We start from the raw sequence: 20,958 nt of genomic DNA, 5'->3' as shown, positions 1-20,958 counted from the left end.
TTTAATCATCTAAACTTATCATTTACACCAATATGAGGTTTAAATATTTTCAGGGCATTTCTTATAATTACATTTGCATTTTTCTAGGGCCAAATTGCATATTTTGCAATAATAGCCCATATGCATGTATAATTATATTATTTATGCAAAAAATAACTTTTTATATTTTTATAATATTAAATAATTATTTTTAATCATTTTCATGCACAAATGATAATTTTGATATTTATTAATTATTTTTATAAATTATTTATTTATTAAACATTGGGTATTTAAAACCTAGCCCTAAATTCCTTTTAATTTCGGACCTAACTACCCAATCCCAACCCAATAACCCTTGAGCCCAAACCAATTAACCCAACCCTATACCCGGTCATGACTCGTTCACTAACCCGACCCAGAATCCCCGACTAATCGTGGTCGTTGATATCTGAGATCAACGGCCCATATTACACCCGCCCTTTTAAATTATACCTGAACCCCCATAAACCCTAAACCATTCGTCCCTTCACCCGCCGCCCTCGAACTCTCTCAAACTCCCCCTCTCTCTCTGTCAAACCCTAGCCAACTTCCCCCCGGTTTTCTCTCCTAATCCCACCGATCATGGGATTCCATGGTCGCTTCTTGCCATATTTGACTCCCCCTTGGTAATGGAACCTTCTATATACCGCTTGCCTAAACATGGCAAGCGGATTTCATCGATTTCAAACCAAAGCTGGTTCATTTTCTTGACCTTTTCCGTCTATGTTCGTTCTTGTTCGTTTATGGTATGAATCTCTGTGCATTTTCGTGATTCCTACTCACCCTAAAATTAGGGTTTCAGATTCTTTTAAATCGAACCAAATCTGGTTCGATTCTTTGATTTTAAAAGGAATTTCTATCTATGTTCATCTTATTCTATGCAGCATGTGATTTTCACCTTTTATTTATTTTTTGATTTCTGCCGATTTTACACTTTCCCTAAAATTAGGGTTTGAGATTTTTCTCCTTTCCTTACTGATTTGAGTGCATGCGATGATTCTTTCCTTTCTCGTATTTGATTGATGATTTTCCTTATTTGGATGTTAATTTCTACTACTATATAAACCCCTCCCCATTCTCCTTTTTGGGACGTACTTGAATCGTGAATGTTTACCAAAAAACTGAAATTATCGCTCTTTATTCTCTAAATACTCTTGTTCTATATTCTGGTTCTTGGCCAGCTGAAAGCCAAGGCCAAAAATTTTGGGTTCTTGCTACTGTGGACTTTGTTTGTTCTTGTTTTTCGTTTAACTGGTGAGTTGCTGAACTTTCATCACTTCATTCCTATTTACCTGTCATTAGCATGTGTTTTCACTTATGAAGGTTGTTATTCAATATGTTTCCGGGTTGTTCTCGTATGGAATCCTGACTGTCTTACTTCAATTATAGGCCTTTCTAATCTAAAATGCCATTACGCTTGTAGTTTGAGACATGTTTAGACCTGCTTTAAGTTTATTAATTTATTTTTAAGTCTGCCTAGACTATGTGTTACTGACGTTTAGAACCTTTGCACTTTAGCCATCTCTTTAGTGATTAAATTTGCTATTAACCCTGTTACTTGAACATGCTTTCATATCCCCTTTTATGGATTAGATGACTAAGCATGAAGGTATTCACTAAGTGTCTAGCATAAGTCTGTTTCTGAACTTGCTGTGATGACATGTAGCATGTTTGATCCTGTATGCTTCTACCATGTCTTGACTTCCCAATAGTGGCCTTAATTTGTTCTCATTCTGTTAAGTTCTGTTGCCAATTGATATGATCCCTTCTTGGGACACTAGCATCTACACTTAGCATAATCTGAACCCTTTTTTTTTTCTAAATATGAGTCCATGTACATCAATCTTGCAAACCTGTCTTGTTAGTATATGCATTATGTGTTGAACTTGTTTTTCTGAAACTTTGTTAAGTCTGTTCTCAAAACCTAAGCATGTTCTACTATCTATTCTATGTGCTCAATTTGAATCTGTTTGTATCCTTCAGTGTTATCCCCTAACCTCAGTCTATTCCTTTACTACTTGGTCTCTTTGAGTTCTTATTCTTAGCCGGCTGAAAGCCAAGGGTACTTAGGTTCTATCATTTGACCTCCCTAGTGTGAGCACTACTCGGGGTCCAATTGAGACCCTTGTGAACTCTGACACACTAGGATTTGGTCCTTAGGATTTCTCTGAATTTCCTCTATCAACCTCCCTAGTGTGAGCATTGCCCTGGGTTCTTGAAACCCTTGGGAACTCTGACACACTAGGGCCATGGTTCTAATGCTTAACTCTGCCCTGTGCCCACTGGGTGAATCACTTGATTCCTGGCTGCCTTATGCCCATGAGGATGTAATTTTTGGGCTGTTATGAACTATGAGAATGAAGGCCTGGCCTGGCCGGGTGTATCTTTGGGCCTGTTGTAGGCTCCCTATAGCTATTCTACTTTCTAATTCATTCTATTCATTCTGGGCTTCTAATAATTCTTGTAATAACATTTGGGGTATTAGTGAAATTGGGAAAGGGATTTTTATCTTATATTTGCAATCAATGGGGTAGGAATCCTGCCTATAGGTTCAATAATGCGTATTTAGTTATCGTGTGTTAGAAATCATGCCTATAGGTATCCTATTATGTTCAGTCATTATATGTTAGCAATCCTGCCTATGGTTTCAGTACTTGGTTCAATTATGTTCTATTTCTGCTTATTAGAAACCATGCCTTTAGGAAATCACACACTTCGCTTAACCTGCCTAATACTTGCGCATTATTCAAAAGCATGATCGTTTGACTAAATATTTTACCTGCTCCTATGCCTATTTCTGTCTGATTATTAGATAGCATGCCTATAGGGAATGAATGCTAATAACAGTCCTTTCAATCTGCACCACGCTTAATAGATATCGTGCATGTAGGATTTTAATTACTTAAAATCGCTATTGCATCATACTGTCCATCTAGAAAGCATGCCTATAGGAGTTAACATATGAGAATCAGTTCCAATCACTAGTCTCTAGAAATCATGCCTATAGGACATCACCACTCGCTCTTCAAACGCTGTTATCCATGCGATTATAAGGAGGTGTAAGTAATTTTGAGCATTTCCAATAAGTTTTATTGACCCTACTTCGTGAATCACCTAGAGATCATGTCTATATGTTTAATAACATACAACCTATAGTCTCAATAATCAGAATGTAATACCAAATGCTCCTAAACTATATAGTCGCTTAGAAATCATATCTATAGGTTTCATGACCTCCATAATCTGTAAATCAGTTAACTTGGGACAGCAGCACCACATATACGATATTGAATTCGGCATCACCTAGAATCCATGCATATAGGACTCTAAGTCTCAAATTTTGAAACTATGTATTGCCCGCATGCATTTGTTTGTTTGTGTGTGGAGGCTAACTTGAGCCCTTAACTGCCTTTACATGAAGTCCCAACTTGTTTTTGTTTTTTGTATGTCGCCTAGTTTTATCATTTTTGAGCAACCTAAGTTAAAGTCTAGAGGCCCCCTTGAAATAGAGGTCCAAATGCCTCCTGGACCATAGGCATGGGACGGGTAGTGCACCCATAGAGTACGACTTAGAATTGACTAGTGCACTTTAGGTAAACAACTTAAAGATAGTAATCAGGTAGCGAGAGATGATAGTCTGTGCCCGCTGAATAATATGAGTAACACCCCATCTTGAGGGAGTTACGAAGTATTATTTATGTTGCACGGGGTGATTCTTTAGGCTAAAAAACTTAGGACCCCCCACCTTTGTTAAAGTCAATCATTTTATTTGTCCAAATTGCTTCCCTTCCCTTAGAATAATTTATATAATTCGAGTTCGGCCGGGAGCCACCGTTGTGGACCTCGAGGAGTGCTAACACCTTCTCCTCAAGGTAATTTGAGCCCTTACCCGATCTTTGGTGACGCAACTGGTTAATCCAGAGTTATCTGCAAAATAGGTTCCCTAACGTACCTTAATCCGTTAGGTGGCGACTCTTCTCTTTTAACACTCTTCCCATTTAAAAGAGTTGTCACGACGTCGAGGCCCACTTTCCGCGAGGAAAAACGGGGAGCGACAAACCCCCTTTGAGAATTTAGCTATTCTTACTTGGTAACCACGCTACAAGTCTTTACCCGTATTGTTGTAATCCTCTCTTGTCACCCGGACCTTCCTTAACACTCTTATGAAATAAGTGGATTAAGGCATAAGTTTGGGGGGGAGAATTAGGGTATTTGAAAGAGGTATCAAGGCACCAAAAAGATAAAAGAAATGATCTCTATGAAAAGAGAAGGCAAGAAAAGAAAAAAAACAAAAAGAAAATGCCAAAAAGAGAATAAAAAGGAAGGTTGGTGATATCAAAAAGAGGCGACTATACCTAGTATGAGTATCAAGGGAGAAAACGAATGAAATGAACAAGAAAGAGTGATATCAAGTCTCTCTAGCCCCCAAGAAAAAGGAAATGCCTCTAAGAGCTTAAGAAATGAAAATTTGTAGTGCTTAAGGAAGGGCGTAAACACTTATCCCATATGGTATCCTACCCCAATCCAAAAGCCTTTATTACAACCCAAAAGAAGTCCTACTTGATTTTTAACTGAGTAAACTTACATTAGTGGTGATCTACATGAGGGGCAAGCCTATGGTACTTGAAGCCTTACTTGTGAAGTCCTTTTGTGAGAAAAGAGTGAACCTTTCATTGATCTTAAAATTGAGTGTTAACTCTTGAAGTGAGCTAGGCAAATGAAAGGTAGAGGAGGAAGAGTTTGGATTCCACCATGATCTACATGATAGAGCAAGAGTCCTTGATGAGTAAAGTCAATTCTTAAAACTCAAATGTCACATTAGAACTATATGTGCATAATATGTGATTTGTCACCTTGTTGAAAATGCATGAGTATGACGGGTAATTGTTGGTCCCAACTGAGTATGAATGGCTTATCATTGACTCTTTGAAATGACCTTTCACTTTGAGGAGGTGGGAACTAATCTATTTGCTTGAGGACAAGCAAAGACTTAAGTTTGGGGGAGTTGATAAGTGTGAATTTTAACGACTTATTAGTACCTTCTTGCTTTAGTTTACGAAAGTGTTGAATTTTATTCCCAAAACTAATAAAATTGTGCAAATTGCAGGAATGTTGGAGAATTGGACCTCAACGAAGAAATCTAACTCAAAAAGGAGTGTTCCGGCTCATAAGGCAAGAAGGAGTGCAGCAGGCCAAAAGTGCGGGAAGTAAAAATCAAGCAGGAGTGCAGAAGTGTTCCTATCGTGGCTAATGAACGGGAAGTAAAAATCAAAAGTGATATTTTTGAGGTCATATGTGTTACAAGAAATTCTACTATTCTTGAGCAATAAGATAAGCCAAGTTTTCATGCAACAAGAGGCAGAACGACCAGGAAAATTAATTGGTAACATTTAAAGACAACTGAGAAGGCACGAAAGGAAAATATATAGTGCTAGCAAGTTAAAGGAAGGTTGCGAGTAATATAAATGGATATGTGTAGGTCGCAAGCTAAAGTATGGTAGAGCGATAAGGTTTTAGGTAGATAGGAGTAAGGATAAGAAAAGGTGAGTGAGAAGGTGACGAGAATAGTTAAGGCCTCGGGATTAAGCCCAGCATGATAATTGATAGTTTTCGTAAGTTATAGAAAGCTCAGTATAGCCTGAATGAACTCAGAGGAATTTAAGACTAGGAACATGTAGTAGAGACAAAATATTGCCCTGGTAGTAGAATAAGGGTGTAATTGTGATAGATAAGTGGATGGCGTTTAGGCCTTTGATTCGGTAATGATTTAAAGAAAAGGAATTTCATGAATTGCATAGGATTAGAATACCCCTATAAGATGAATCATGTTGGGATGCTATGAAATACAGTTATTAATGTATAGTATCATCCCTAGGTGGATCAGGCAAATAACTTCAGATGTTCCCCAATGAGACGTGAGACCGAGTGACATTATATTATGTAAGATGTTTCAAATTATAAGTGGAAGATTATATATCAACATTAAGGTGAATCAACAATATATGGATAAAAGTTACAAAGTATGAGATGAGATTAGGCCGTCATTATTAAGATTAATAGTAATGAGGAAGCATTAAAGGACTTAGATTTATACATATAGGATAAGCAGCGAGAGAGTAACCTAGAGTTGGGTAGCAGACCCCGATAATAATAAACTGAAGTAAGAGTTATGGCATAGTATGACCTACCTAGATGTAGTAAAGCTTTAAGCATAGATAACTGAGGCTTTTAAATAAGATATAGCAATGGTCGTAAGTTTGACAAAGTACCGAGGGAAGAACATCAGTACATCTATAGATGCCCGGAGGGACAGCTTGTTATAATTCTATATATGTTCACAAAGTGAGGCCATGAGATAGGATAAAGGCTGGAGGAAAAATAGAGAAGAGTCGCATAGGCGCACATATAAGGAAAAAGTCGTACAGACTATGTAATAGAAGGTAACAACAGTTACGAGATTGAAAGCATTCTGATCACAAGTCGTGGTGTGAGAAAGAGGCCTAAAGAAGGGAATGCCCTAGCCTTTGGATTTATTCATAAAATAGTTTCCTAGATGGAAAGGAGAATATTAAATTATTCATAATAGCTATATGTTATGAGACTGATAAGTGCATCAGTCAATATTCGAGGAAGAATGTTCCAAAGGGCAGAATGATGTTACACCCCATGTTTTCGTACGTGAGAGTACGCCGTAAGTCAATTGATGTAATCTCATAAATGAGATTGTATTTCAAAGTAAATAAAGTAAGTTAATCATATTACCTTGGAGGTTACAAATCTATAAGATCATGGATAACAAGTACCAAGAGGATTGAAAGGCTTAGAAGCTAAACAAATTGAAGAAAATAAGTTCCGTCGAATGTCTACAAGTTGGGAACGTTATAACATGTACTTTTTGGGTGATACTAGGGTGCTTAACATGATAAGAAGGTTTTTTTATGAGTTATTTTATTCGTATGATAATCGTGTATTACGTTTTGAAGTCAAGCGAGTTGTGCAACAAAAGTTGGCAAAGGTCATCACAAGTTACATTCATAATGTGCTGAAAACTATATCAAATGTATCAGAACTTGTCTCCTAATATACTTGGAATTATAGGATTATTCACATATCAACTTAAATATCTACGAGTCTAGTTTCTAACGCCTTAAAACGTTCATCGATACGATATCGGAGTAGAGAGATATTTGACTTTTGAGAGACTGCGCAAGCAGCTCCTAATGGGGCCCACTTAGGCGGTGGTCGACCTCATTCACTTTAAAAACGATTTGGACGACCTTTATTTCTCTTTTTTCAAACCAAACTCGTCCCTACACTCCTCCTAACCCTCCTAAACAGATACCATAAAGGTTTGAAGTGATTCCAAAGTGATTACACCATATTTCAACATCAAAAGTTAGTTCTACTGAAGAACAACACCTTTATGAGGTTGTGTTGTCATTGAGAAACATTGTGGGCTGTGGTTGGCTGAAATTTCAAGTTGTTGCTACTGGCTAAGGTGAGCATAACAATCTACTAAATTTGCTTAAGCTTTCTTGTATGTTGGTTAAGTTGTTAGGATGATAAACTACAAGATAATACTCGGATTAGCTTGAGATGTTGTTGTTCTTGATGGATTGATTTGAAAGTTGCTCTTATGGACTTTAAGTGGCTGGAAATTATGGAAAATAATTTGGCTATGATATTGTTAGTATGATTATGTTGGTTTACATGTCAATCTTGTTGAGGAAACTGGTAACTAAAAAAGAAATGGATATAAAACACTTGGAAGTTGTCCACTATGATATTATCTTATGTTAGGCTATTTCGGGAAACTTTGAAATTGAATACAAGGTTGAAAATCCTTTAAAAGTTTTTGGTTATTATACTGGATATATTACTAAGTTCAACAATAAATGATAAGGGGGTTAAAGGGCGCTAAAGGGATTCAATCCGAGCTTGTCGCTCGTCGTGATATGTAGATGACTTGTTAATGAAATATTTTGTACCCTATTGTTGATGTTGTTCTTATTGTATTGCTCTGGTTGTTGTTGTTGGTATATGGTATTGGAGGAGGCCCTTGTTACAGGGGAGATGCTGCCCAAATTTACATAAATGAGCTACTAGTTTAAGTTGCGGACTTAGCCTTTACTCAGCATTGATTTTGAATCTCCTTATGCTATGGTAGATTGAGTTGAGTCATTTGAAGAATTGCTTGGAAGGTATTAAGGAATCAACAGAGTTAAGGTATGTTAAGGTTATCCCTACTTTCCTTTCGGCATGATCCATATGATACAACGAAACGAGCAAACATGCAACTTTCACAAATGACTCTATTCTTAGAAGTACTAGGGTTGCCTATGTTCTTGATTCCCCATATGTCCTATTATCATATCGTCTGTTCATGGGTCTCAGAAAATACGCAAGTTGATAAACTTTATTTGTGATATTAACCAAAGGCATATTGATCTTATGACATCCCGAGAGGTCTTATTGACTTACTTCTTATGCATTGCATTCATTTATACATGTACATTGACCTATGACCAGATGACATTATATACGCGTATATTATATGTATATGGGGTATGGGGAAAGGTTACAACATTATATATGCACCACCACCTGATCAGCTGGCATACATTGATGATTTTTCCCACAGAGGCCGAGATGATATGATGGGATGCCCTCAGAGGCTTGATGATGTTATGTACGCATATACCTATGCATGATATGACATTTATACACATATGCATGACATTATAAACATTTCATGATTCACAGAGCTCTCAGACTTACAGGTTGAGTTCTTTACTCCATGTTTCTTTTATGTCTTTTATATATTGCTTTCATGCCTTACATACTCGGTGCTTTATTTGTACTGACGTCCCTTTTAACTGGGCATGCTGTGTTTCATGCCCGTAGGTCTCGATAGAGAGGTTGAAAGTCCTCCTAGTAGACTATCAGCTCAGCGGAAGGTGTTGGTGCACTCCACTAGCTCCGGAGTTGCATATTTTGTCAATATGCTTTGGACATGTATTGATCGGTGTGGCGGGGCCCTGTCCTGACCTTTATGACATTTATGTACTGTTAGAGGCTTGTAGATAGATGTCTTATATATGGATGATTGTATGGCCTTGTCGGCCTATGTTTTGAGTGTACAAATGATCATTTCAATCTTATAGGCATGTATGTCACATGTATAAGTTTGTATACCATGTTAGGTCATCCTATGTGAGTATTCTCTTATGTTTAATTCTGCTCATCTCATGACGGCCTTTCCGGCTCATTTACCTATGATAGTATGATAAGAAAGATACGTTACGTTGGTACTCGGTTGAGTTAGGCACCGAGTGTCCGTCGTGACCCTTCGGTTTGGGTTGTGACAACCCCATTTTTTGGAGGTGTAATTGAGCTATTTCACCTACACTCATCAATTGTACATCCTAACACCCATATTTAACTCCGCATGGAAATCAACCCCGACTCTTGTTAGGTACTATTCTTCCAACGACCGTTTCCACTCACTATTGAGTGTGGAGTGGGCGTGGATTATGACCCGACCAGTTGTTTTGCTTTATAGATCTCCGTTCCCCTATTTAGACTTCTTGTATGTGTTTTTACTATTTTATGACTTGCAGGGATGGTTGGTTTGGGTTTGGAATGGTTCGGGTCGAATTTGGAATACTTAGTTCCATAATAGTGGCCTAAAGTGGCCAAGTTTGACTTGAGTCAATACTTTTAGTAAACAACCTTGAAATCGGGATTTGAAGGTTCCCATAGATTTGTGTGATAATTTTGGACTTGGGCATATATTCAGATTGAGTTTTGACTTGAAGTAGATTTTTGTGTTATCAATGTCTGTTTGGGATTCTGAGCCTTGGAATAGGTTTGTATTATGATTTATGACTTGCACGTATAATTTGGCATCATTCTGAGTTGTCTAAGCATGTTTTGACGCATTCAGAGTTGGACGAAATGAGTTTGAAGCTTAAAAGTTGATTAATGAGGTTTTGAGGCACGATTGTTGATTTTAGTGTTGTTTTATGTGTTCCGAGGCTTCAATTAAGTCCTTAATATGTTTATGGACGTGTTGGTACATTTGGATGGGGTCCCGGGTGGCTCGGGTGTGTTTCGGACCACCCATAACAAGTTGGAGTTGGCTGAAAACTGCTAGTGTGCTGGTGTGCTTCGCGACCGTGAATAAGGGATTTTGGAGGGGCAAATGATTGCCCTTCACGAACGCGAAGAAGGGACCGCGAACACGAAGCTGGACCTGGCAGTGCTTCATGAAGCTGGAGGCCCAACCGCGATCGCGATGAAGAAAAAGTGCGAAGCTGGGCAGGAAGGCTTTGGCCTTCGCGAATGCGACCTGGGGATTGCGAATGCAGAAGGCTGGGATGTGCTTCATCGCGTATGCGACCATCAGGTCGCAAACGCGAAGAGTATTTTTGGTAGTGGCAGAAATTGGCCTTCGCGATCGCGAAGAAGGAATCGGATCGCGAAGAAGGAATCACTGGGCAGACTTAAATTTATTACAGGACTTAATCTCTTTCCTCTCATTTTCTACTTGGTCTTGGACGAATTTGAGAGCATTATGTGGGGGATTTTCATCAACATCACAAGGTAAGTGATCCCTATAAATTTTTGAGTTAAATACACGGATATGGTTAGATTTGACATGAAATTAGGGGAAAATTTGTGGGATTTGTGTTGGAACCTAGGGTTTGGTAAAAATGGGATTTGACCACGAAATTGATTATAAAATTGGGAATATATATTTGAGGTCATGGGTAACATTTATCTTTGAAAATTTTCAGATTTCGGGCATGTGGGCCCGGGGATGATTTTTATGGACTTTCTGGATTTGGTTGGGAAATTAGTTTAATAGTTAAATTATGAATTTTTGACCATATATTGATTAGTTTATACGACTTTTTATTAGTTTCGGGTTGGTCGGCGTCGTCTGAGGAGTTCTAGTGAGGTTAAAGAGCCGAATGTGGACTTGGAAGTGAGGTAAGTCTCTTGCCTAACCTTGTAATTGGAAATTTATCCCCTTAGGTGTATTGATTGTTGTGTGCTACTTGTTGTGGGGAGATACGTATGCCCGAGGTGACGAGAGTCTGTACGTATCTATATCTATGTTATGTTCGGGTAGACTTAGATTTATATCATGCCTTAACTATGTTATTTGTACTTATCCTACATATTTGATTTCCTTAATTTATGACTGAGATTGAAGTTAGAATAAAATATTGATTTAGCCTCTTACTATGGAAAAATTTTGTATTACTTGATGAACTATATATCCGTGACTTCTCGACTCGCATATATTTTCATGAGAAAGGTAATTTATCTACTCCTATGGGATCAGATCGTCCGCCTCGGCAGTGTTGTAAACTACTCTTATGGGATCGGGTCATTCACCTCGGCAATATAGCTACACTGTTCTTATGGGATCACGTCGTTCACCTCGGGTACTGTGTATCACTACTCTTAAGGGATCGGGTCGTTCGCTTTGGCAGTATTGAGTATCATTTTCCTATGGGATCGGGCCGTTCGCCTCGGCAGACTCATGCTTAATACTTGAGATTGGAATTGGTTATGATAACAGTCGAGTTAAAGCCTTTGAGGCCGATTATGACATTTAAGTGATTTGATATAGGTCCATGTTGGAGATTCATTATTAATGTTTTATCTGTTTCATTGCTACTTGTTGTACATTCTCTATGTCTACTTTATGTATTTTTATTACCATTTGACCACTAGTAAGTGTAAAGTCGACCCCTCATCACTACTTCTTCGAGATTAGACTACATACTTATTGGATACGCATTGTTTTACGTACTCACGCTACACTTCTGCACTGAATGTGCAGGTACTGAGACAGGTACTTCTAGTGGTCACACGGGCGCGTAGCCGCACTTCCACGGAGAATTAGTAGTGAGCTGCTTGCCTTGCTTCGATCTGCAGCACCGGAGTCTCCCTCTACCTTGTTTATTGTTGTTGTCTATTATACTTCAAACAGTAGTTGTATTAGTTTTGTATATTCTCTAGATTGCTCATGCCCTTGTGGCATCGAGTTTTGGGGGATTCTAGCGTTTATGTACTATTGTACTTATTATCACTATCACCGTGGTTTATGTGTTATTCACACTTGATATTCTTGAGAATGAAGTATGTACGGTTGCATGAGATTTTACTTTATTCAATGTTTTTAAGGAAACTTCTATTTTTTTAAAAGTTAAAAAGGGATAATGAAATTGGAGGTTCACGTATGGGCTTGCCTAACGGAAGTGTTGGGTGCCATCGCGACCTATTATAGGTTTTGGGTCGTGACAATTAGCTAGCTCATTTCAAATAAAAATATGTGCTTATAAAATAACATAGTTTTGATACAATTCCATGAAAATATAGCTCTTTTTTTATTATTACCATATTCGAGATAATTAGTTTGTGTATCAGTTATTTGTTAGCTAGTGATTATGTATGCAATTAATCAATTCTTTAATGTTAGATTACTTCTTTGAGTTGAGAATTCAACGCACATTGTCAGACTATATATTCTCTTATATTTTTATTTTTTAGCAACTTCTTATACTTCTTCATTCATTTTAAAATAAAATTCCTTCATATTTTATTTATTAAATTAAAAGCGCAAGACATAGTGTTCGTACATCCTTTAACCTTGTCTTGTTTATCATTTATTATCCTTTATTAAATTTTGTACTTTAGTAAAATACACACATTATTCACTTCTTACTTAACCTATTCTTTTAAAATACCAAATTGTATTATCCATATCTTGTGCACCGATTTTAAAATTGAAGTTATTTCATACATTTTATTCATTTACTTTTTACTACATATGCACATAAGTATATGTAGTAAGAGGAGGAAGAGGGCGATGTATAGCCAATATAGGATCAAATGGGGAGCGTTGAAGGAAGCTAAAGCGCAGGAGTTGGGGATCAAGCTGGTGACTATGGGGGCTTAGAGGAGTAGTGGGGACGCAAGCGCTATGTGGACCACGACCACGCAGTGCATTAGGGAAGCCGCGAGTAAGGTACTAGGGGTCTCAAAGGGTTACTCTGGTGGTCACAAGGGAGACTGGTGGTGGAATGGAGAGGTGCAAGGAAAAGTGGAAACTAAGAAAGCAGCGTATCTGAAGCTAGTGGAAAGTGTATATGAGGAGGAGAATAGGGCGAATATGGAGCATTATAAGTTGGCTAAGAAAGAGGCAAAGCTAGCAATTACGGCGGCCAAGACTGCATCTTTTAGTCATTTGTATGAGAAACTCGAGGGCCGAGGTGGGGATACGAGGTTGTTCAGGTTAGCTAAGGCGCGAAAAAGAAAGGCGCATGACTTGGACCAAGTGAAGTGCATCAAGGACGAAGAAGGTAGAGTTTTGTTAGATGAGGGGCTTATCCGTCGGAGATGGCAGACCTACTTCCATAGTCTCTTGAACGAGGAGGGGGATAGGAGCATTGTTCTAGATGATTTGGAACTCTCTGGGAGTCATTGTGACTTTGGGAATTGTAGGAAGATTAGAGTTGATGAAGTTGAGGGGGCTATGCGTAAGATGAGTAGGGGCAAACCGACCGGTCTGGATGAAATCCCGGTGTAATTTTGGAAGAGTGCGGGCAAGGAAGGCTTGGAGTGGCTCACTAGGTTATTTAATGTCATTTTTAGAACGAAGAAGATGCCCAAAGAGTGGAGGCAGAGCACGATGGTTCCTGTATACAAGAACAAGGGTGATATCCAAAATTGCAATAACTATCGGGATATCAAGCTGCTTAGCCATACTATGAAAGTCTGGGAGAGAGTGATAGAGCTAAGGGTGAGAAAGAGGGTGTCTAATTTCGAGAACCAGTTTGGGTTCATCCCGGGGCGCTTGACTACAGAAGCCATCCACCTTGTTAGGAGATTGATGGAGCAGTATAGGAAGAGAAAGAAGGACTTGCATATGGTGTTCATCGACATAGAAAAGGCATACGATAAAGTTTTGAGGGAGGTTTTTTGGAGATGTTTGGAGGCTAGAGGTGTACCTGTTGCCTACGTTAGATTGATTAAGGACATATATGATGGAGTAAAGACCTGAGTCAGGACGATGGGTGGGGATTCAGACCATTTTCTGGTTATGATGGGGTTGCATCAGGGGTAGGCACTCAGCCCTTTTTTGTTTGCTCTGGTGATGGATGAACTGACGTGCCACATCCAATGGGAGGTGTCGTGGTCCATGCTATTTTTAGATGATATTGTATTGATTGATGAGACGCGAGATAGTGTGAACATACAATTAGAGATATGGAGGCAGACCCTGGAATCTAAAGGTTTTACGTTGAGCAGGACCAAGACAGAATACTTGGAGTGTAAGTTCAGTGGCGAGGCTCAAGGAGGGGAAGGGGGGAGGAGTGGGGAGGGGAGGTGAGGCTAGACTCGCAGGTCATCCCTTGGAGAGGGAGTTTTAAGTACCTTGGATCTATTATTGAAGGGGATGGGGAGATTGATAAAGATGTCACACATCGTATTGGGGCGGGCTGGATGAAATGGAGACTCGCTTCTGGTGTTTTATGTTACAAGAAGGTGCCACCAAAACTTAAGGGTAAGTTCTACAGAGTGGTGGTCAGAGCAACGATGTTGTATGGGGCTGAGTGTTAGCCAGTCAAGATCGATCATGTCCAGAAGATGAATGTAGCAGAGATGAGTATTTTGAGATAGATGTGTGGGCACACCAGGTTAGATAGGATCAGAAATGAGGTTATTCGTGACAAGGTGGTTGTGGCCCCTATTGAGGACAAGATGCTGGAAGCGCGGCTTAGGTGGTTTGGTCATGTGAGGAGGAGGAGCACAGATGCCCCGGTGAGGAGGTGTGAGAGGTTGACATTGGAGGGCCTACGGAGAGGTAGAGGTAGGCCAAAGAAGAGGCGGGCATAGGTGATTAGGCAAGACATGGCGCAACTTCAGCTGACCGAGGACATGACCCTTGATGGGTAGTCTAGAGTGTTCATAATAGTAGTATTGGCACGCAATCTCGCTTTCTGTGGGCAGTAGGTTTTTATGACTAACCGTTGTTTTCTTTCATTGTTGATTACCTTAGTACCTTGTTGTTTTTATTCTGCTTTTATATGGCTTTTTGGTATTGTCCTTTCTTGTCTATATTTTCATTAATATGGTGCTTATGCTTTCCTGAGCCGAGAGTCTATTGGAAATAGCATCTCTATCCTCACAAGGTAGGGGTAAGGTCTGCGTACATACTACCCTCCCCAGACCCCACAGTGTGAGATAAGACTGGGTGTGTTGTTGTTGTTGTTGTATGCACATAAATATAAATATTTTTATTATTCGCTTGCATAATTAATTGTCATTTATTTAATTTATTTTTTTAATTTTCTTTTAAATATTAGATCAACTCTCTTCTTATCTTATTCATTACATAAAAACTATTCAAAGATAATTCTTTTCTTACTTTTTGGCTAATAATATCGGAGTACGTTTTTCTCCTCTTGCATTTAGCCTGTCACACAAAATAGTTTACCTTTGGACATAAATCAAATTCTTTCACGTATATTCTTTAAATTAGAATTCACTCAGTTAATTTATAAATACTTTACTTTACTATATATTTTCTTTATCTTTTACCAAGTCATCAAAAAAAATATATTTTTTATATACTTTTTTCATACCCTTTTGTATGTACTCTATTATTTGTGGCACTCACATTCAATCACTCTTCATTCGAATTGCTTTTATTATTCTTTGAATGTATCAAATTAATCATTCTTTACTTAATCCCTTGTTTATTTTATCAAGTCTACTGGAACTACATTTTGTGGATCTTGATGGATGCCTAACACCTTCCCCTCGAGATAGTTTAAACTCTTACCCAGAATCTCAATAGTTTCACAGACCCTAATCAAAGTGTACATTATGTAGTGTTTATAGGTGTCCTAGTGTATCTTAACTACTAGGTGGTGACTCTAAACTCCAATTAACCTTGTAGAGTAACATAAGTTGTATTTTATTTTAACTCGTGTAAACTAGGGTGCAACAATACGCTCCCACTTCCACTTCGGTATATCTAACCTTTGAAGCAAATCACTCGGTCTCTAATGCTCATACTTGAACTGGTGACAATTCAAACACCATGCAACATGCTCCACGATGTCCTTCTTCATCCTTCTCCACCAATAAATTTGCTTAAAATCACGATACATTTTTGTAGCACCTGGGTGTATAGAATATCGCAAACTCTGAGCCTCTTCAAGATCAACTCCCTCAAACCATCTACCTTAGGAACACAGATCTGACCCTGAAGCCTCAATACCCCATCATCACCAATAGTCACCTCCTTGGCACCACCTCGTTGTGTCGTGTCCTTAAGAACAAGCAAGTTGAGATCATCATACTAGCACACCTTAATGCGCTCAAACAAAGACGACTGCGACATAATACAAAAAAGTACCCTACTGGACTCCGAAAGATCCAACCTCACGAACCTGCTGGCCAAAGCCTGAACATCCATAGCCAGTGTCACTACAATTGGAACGAATGCCAAACTCCCCATGTTGTTTTACTTTCAATGCAAGGCATCAGCTATTACATCGACCTTCCCCGAATGATAAAGAATGGTGATATCATAGTCCTTCAACAGCTCCAACCATCTCTGTTTCCTTAATCGAGATCTTCTGTTTAAACAGATGCTAGAGACTCTGGTGATCCATATATACCTCACAAGATATGCCATTTAAGTAATGCTTCCAAATATTGAGCGTGTGTACAATAGCAGCTAACTCCAAGTCATGCACCAGATAGTTCTTCTCATGGTGCTTCAGCTGGCGTGACGCATAGGTAATCACACTACCGTCCTGCATCAATACACATCCAAGACCTACCCTCGAAGCATCACAATAGACCGTATATGATCCCGATCCTAAAGGCAATAGCAACACTAGAGCCGTACGTAATGTAGTCTTGAGCTTGTGAAATCTCTCCTCAAACTCGCCTGACCACCTGAACGGAGCACCCTTCTAAGTCAACTGAGTCAATGGGGCTACAACAGATGAAAATCCCTCCACAAAGAAGTGATAAGCACCCAAGCCTAAGAAACTCATGATTTTAGTAGTGGTAAAAGATCTGGGCCAATTCGGGTCCACCTTAATCCCTTCACTAGATAACACTTGACCCAAGAATGCCACTGAGTCCAACCAGAACTCACAATTGGAGAACTTAGCATACATTCTCTTTTCCCTCAAAATCTGAAGCACAATCCTCAAATGCAACTCATGCTCCTCAGCACTACGGGAATACACCAAGATATCGTTAATGAACACAATGACAAAAGAATCAAAATACGACTGGAACCCACTATTCATCAAATGCATGAAGGCTGCTGAGGCATTAGTTAGCCCAAAAGACATAACTAAAAACTTATAATGCCCAAAACAAATCCTAAAAGTCATCTGGGGAATGTCTGAGGCCATGATCTTCAACTGGTGATACTCCAATCTCAAATAAATATTCGAGAATACCCTAGACACCTGAAGTTGGTCATATAAGTCATCAATGCAAGAAAATGGATACTTATTCTTGATGGTAACCTTGTTCAACTACCTGTAGTCAATACACATCCTCATGGGATCATCCTTCTTCTTCACAAATAACATCGGCACCCCATGGTGATATACTAGGCCTGATGAACCCTTTATCCAACAACTCTTGCAACAGTTCTTTCAATTCCTTCAACTCTGCTGGAGCCATGAGATACGGTGGAATAGATATTGGGTGAGTGCCTAATACCAAGTCAATACCAAAATCAATATCTCTATCAGGTGGCATGGTTAGGTCTACGGGGAACACATCTGGGAACTCCCTAACAAGCGGAACTGACTCAACGGTAGGAGTATCATTACTAATATCTCTTACAAAGGCTACGTACGCTAAACACCCCTTCTCAACCATCCGTTGAGCCTGCAGAAATGAAACCTCCCTATTAAAAGCATACCCAATAGATCCTTTCCATTCCAACCTTGGCAATCTCTGCATAGCTAATATCACGATCTTAGCATGACAATCAAGAATAGCATGATATGGATATAACCAATCCATACCTAAGATCACATCAAAATCCACCATACTAAGCAACAAGAGGTGAAAACTGGTCTCACAGCTCCCAATAATAACCAAACAAGACCGATACACGATCCATCACAATAGAGTCACCCACGGGTGTAGATACATGAATAGAAACATCAAGAGAACTATGGGGTAAACCTAAATACGATGCAAAGTGCGATGACACATAGGAATATGTAGAAATAGGATCAAATAGAACTGATGCATCTGTGCAACAGACCGCAACAATACATGGTGTAATAGCTGGAACTAGAGTTACTATAAGAGAACTCTACTATGTTGCACCTCTACAACGTCTGGGGCAATCACTCTTGATATTCCCTACCTCTCCACACTCAAAACAACCTCGAGCTAAGAATGGCTGCTGAATATGAGGATGTCTATGATAACCCGAGTACCTAGTGGAAGAGCCCTAAGTTGAAGGAGCACGGTAGGAGCTCAGTATTGGTAATGCACTAAATGAATACTTAATTGGAACACCATGAGCAGGATGATAAACTGAGGGAGCTGGCCTGCTAGGATGGCCTATACCAAAATAGTCCCTACCTTCATATGAGGTACCACTGAAACTGCAAGAATATCGGGGCTTCTTTCCCGTCGCCACCACGGTCTACCTGCTCTGACTTCGAATGCGCTCAATCCTGCGCGCTATGTCCACAGCCTAAAAAAATGTTGTACCAGTCTCTGCCTCCCTAGCCATAGAAATCTTGATACCAAAATTCAACCCCTCAAACCTCCTCAACTTCTCAACCTCGATGGGCATCAGAAAAGCTGCATAATGGACTAGATCATTGAATCTCATCTCATACTCAGTCACGGACATACGACCCTGCTGGAAGTGATCGAACTGACCCCGCATCTCCTCCCTGAGTGTGAGGGGAATGAACTTCTCTAAGAAGAGATGTGAGAACTGACTCCAAGTAAGTGGAAGTGACCCTGCTGGCCTGATATGCTCATATTACTACCACCATTTCTTGGCTGGCCCCTGAAGCTGAAAAGTAGTAAATGTGACCCCATTGGACTCCACCAAACTAGGATTCTGCAGAATGTCTTGGAAACCATCTAAGAAAGCATGTGTGTTACACCCCATGTTTTCATACGTGAAAGTACACAATAAATAAATTAATATAAGCTCGGAAATGAGATGTCACATCCTGTATTTTCGTACGTTAAAGTTTCGTCATAAGCTAATCGACGTAAGTTCGGGAATGAGATTATTTGGAGATTATAAGTATTATGCTACTTCAAACAAGTGATGAGTAAATTCGTGAAGGTGAGAGGGTAAGCAAATCAAAGAAAATGAATTTTCGTCAAAGTTTGACATTTTGAGATAAAATACGGTCCAAGCTACAATATCCCGTATTTATGGACTAGTGTCATACAAGGTACCACATGACCATAATAGAAAGGTGTGCAAAGTGTATTAAAAGTGAGTAGTATTTTAAGTAATTTGAGATAATTCCTAATTATGTGGATAATTAGGTAATTATTGGATAATGGGGGAATTAATAAGTTGATTAATAATGAGTGGATGACTAATTAAAGTCTTTGGACAAAGACTAAGGCATTATCCTAGTCTCATAAATTACAGTATTCTCCTTATCGGGACTTCATATTTAATTGAGTATTGTCTTCTTCCAGTCAAGAGAGCAGAGAGCCTATATTTACAGTATTATAGTATTTTCATTACCATCGAGCTATAATCGATGGGTAGGCCCCTATTGGGCAACCTCTAATCAGATGGTAAGTTATATACCGAGCCTACTATGCCCGAGCTCCTATAAGCGAGCCCAGAATGGCTGAGAAACAGAGCCTAGTATGGTCGAACGCCTATGAGAAAGCCTACTACGGCATAGCAGTTATATATATACCGAGCCTTATAGAGCCGAACAACTATTTTACTTACTATATTGAGAGAGTTGAGTCAGTATCAGCAGGTAAGCATATCTTCAGATTATCTTTGACTCCTAGTTACTTTCAGTTATTATATTATCAGTTCAGTTTCAGCTTTCAGTATATTGCCTTACATACTCGGTACATTATTTCATACTAACGTCCCTTTTCTGGGGGGCTGCATTTCATGCGTGCAGGTTTAAACAGACAGACGGGTAGACCTCCTCATTAGGTGTTGCCCGAGTTCAGCTTGATTGGTAAGCTCCATGCCCTTCGGAGTTACCGGGTCTAGAGCTTTATGTGCATCTCGTATATATATATATATATATATATATATATATATATATATATATATATATATATATATATATATATATATATATATATATATATATATGCTATGAGTAGTCGGGGCCCTGTTCCGATTACAGTATATCCATCAGTAGAGGTTTGTGGACGTATCCTGTCAGTTAGTGTAGTATGTTGGGATTTTAGGACTTTTATGTATATTTTGTTGGTTTGCCAGCTATAGTAGTTATGATATATTTATGTTTAGTCAGCATTCTCAATTATCCTGCAATATGGCCCATGGCCAAAGTATGACATTATATGTTCAGAGTCCCTTAATCGCAAGTTGGTACACGAGGATAGATGAGGCACCGGGTGCCGGTCTCGCTCCCAGATTCGGGGCATGACTAAAGTGGTATCAGAGCAGTTCTGTCCTAGGGAGTCTACAAGCTGCGTCAAGTACAGTCTTGTTTATGGGTGTGTTGTGCACCACACTCTAAGCAGGAGGCTACAGGGCATTTAGGACTTTCACTCTTTCTTATTACTCTAGATCGTGTGGTAGAGCTCAGTTGTAAGAACTCAATTTCCTAAACTCTATCTTATTCACAATACGAAGATGCCTACATCTTGAAAGGCGGTTGG

The 20,958-nt window shown here is 39.1% G+C and overlaps 2 protein-coding genes across 2 annotated transcripts; one reads left to right on the top strand and one right to left on the bottom strand.

The window, feature by feature from the left end:
- Positions 1-13,021: 13,021 nt before the first annotated feature.
- Positions 13,022-13,627, top strand: LOC138902642 (uncharacterized). Its single transcript, XM_070190527.1, has one exon. The coding sequence runs from the start codon at positions 13,022-13,024 to the stop codon at positions 13,625-13,627; it is 606 nt and encodes a 201-aa protein (XP_070046628.1).
- Positions 13,628-17,640: 4,013 nt separating this feature from the next.
- Positions 17,641-19,225, bottom strand: LOC138902641 (uncharacterized). The gene is made up of 3 exons (XM_070190526.1): positions 19,104-19,225; positions 18,814-19,001; positions 17,641-18,110 (listed from the first exon to the last, which is right to left on the bottom strand). The coding sequence occupies exons 1-3, from the start codon at positions 19,223-19,225 to the stop codon at positions 17,641-17,643; spliced, it is 780 nt and encodes a 259-aa protein (XP_070046627.1).
- Positions 19,226-20,958: the final 1,733 nt, after the last annotated feature.

The sequence above is a fragment of the Nicotiana tomentosiformis genome, chromosome 12 (genome assembly GCF_000390325.3).
Source record: "Nicotiana tomentosiformis chromosome 12, ASM39032v3, whole genome shotgun sequence".
NCBI lineage: Eukaryota > Viridiplantae > Streptophyta > Magnoliopsida > Solanales > Solanaceae > Nicotiana > Nicotiana tomentosiformis.
This window is presented reverse-complemented; position numbering and strand designations above follow the sequence as displayed.

Coding starts and splice junctions, on each gene's coding strand:
- LOC138902641 (XM_070190526.1), bottom strand. CDS start 19,225: ATGGGGTGTAACACACATGCTTTCTTAGATGGTTTCCAAGACATTCTG. Junction 19,002..19,103: donor CAGGGGCCAGCCAAGAAATG/GTGGTAGTAATA, acceptor CCTCACACTCAG/GGAGGAGATGCGGGGTCAGT. Junction 18,111..18,813: donor GGCTAGGGAGGCAGAGACTG/GTACAACATTTT, acceptor ATGTGATCTTAG/GTATGGATTGGTTATATCCA.
- LOC138902642 (XM_070190527.1), top strand. CDS start 13,022: ATGTGGACCACGACCACGCAGTGCATTAGGGAAGCCGCGAGTAAGGTA.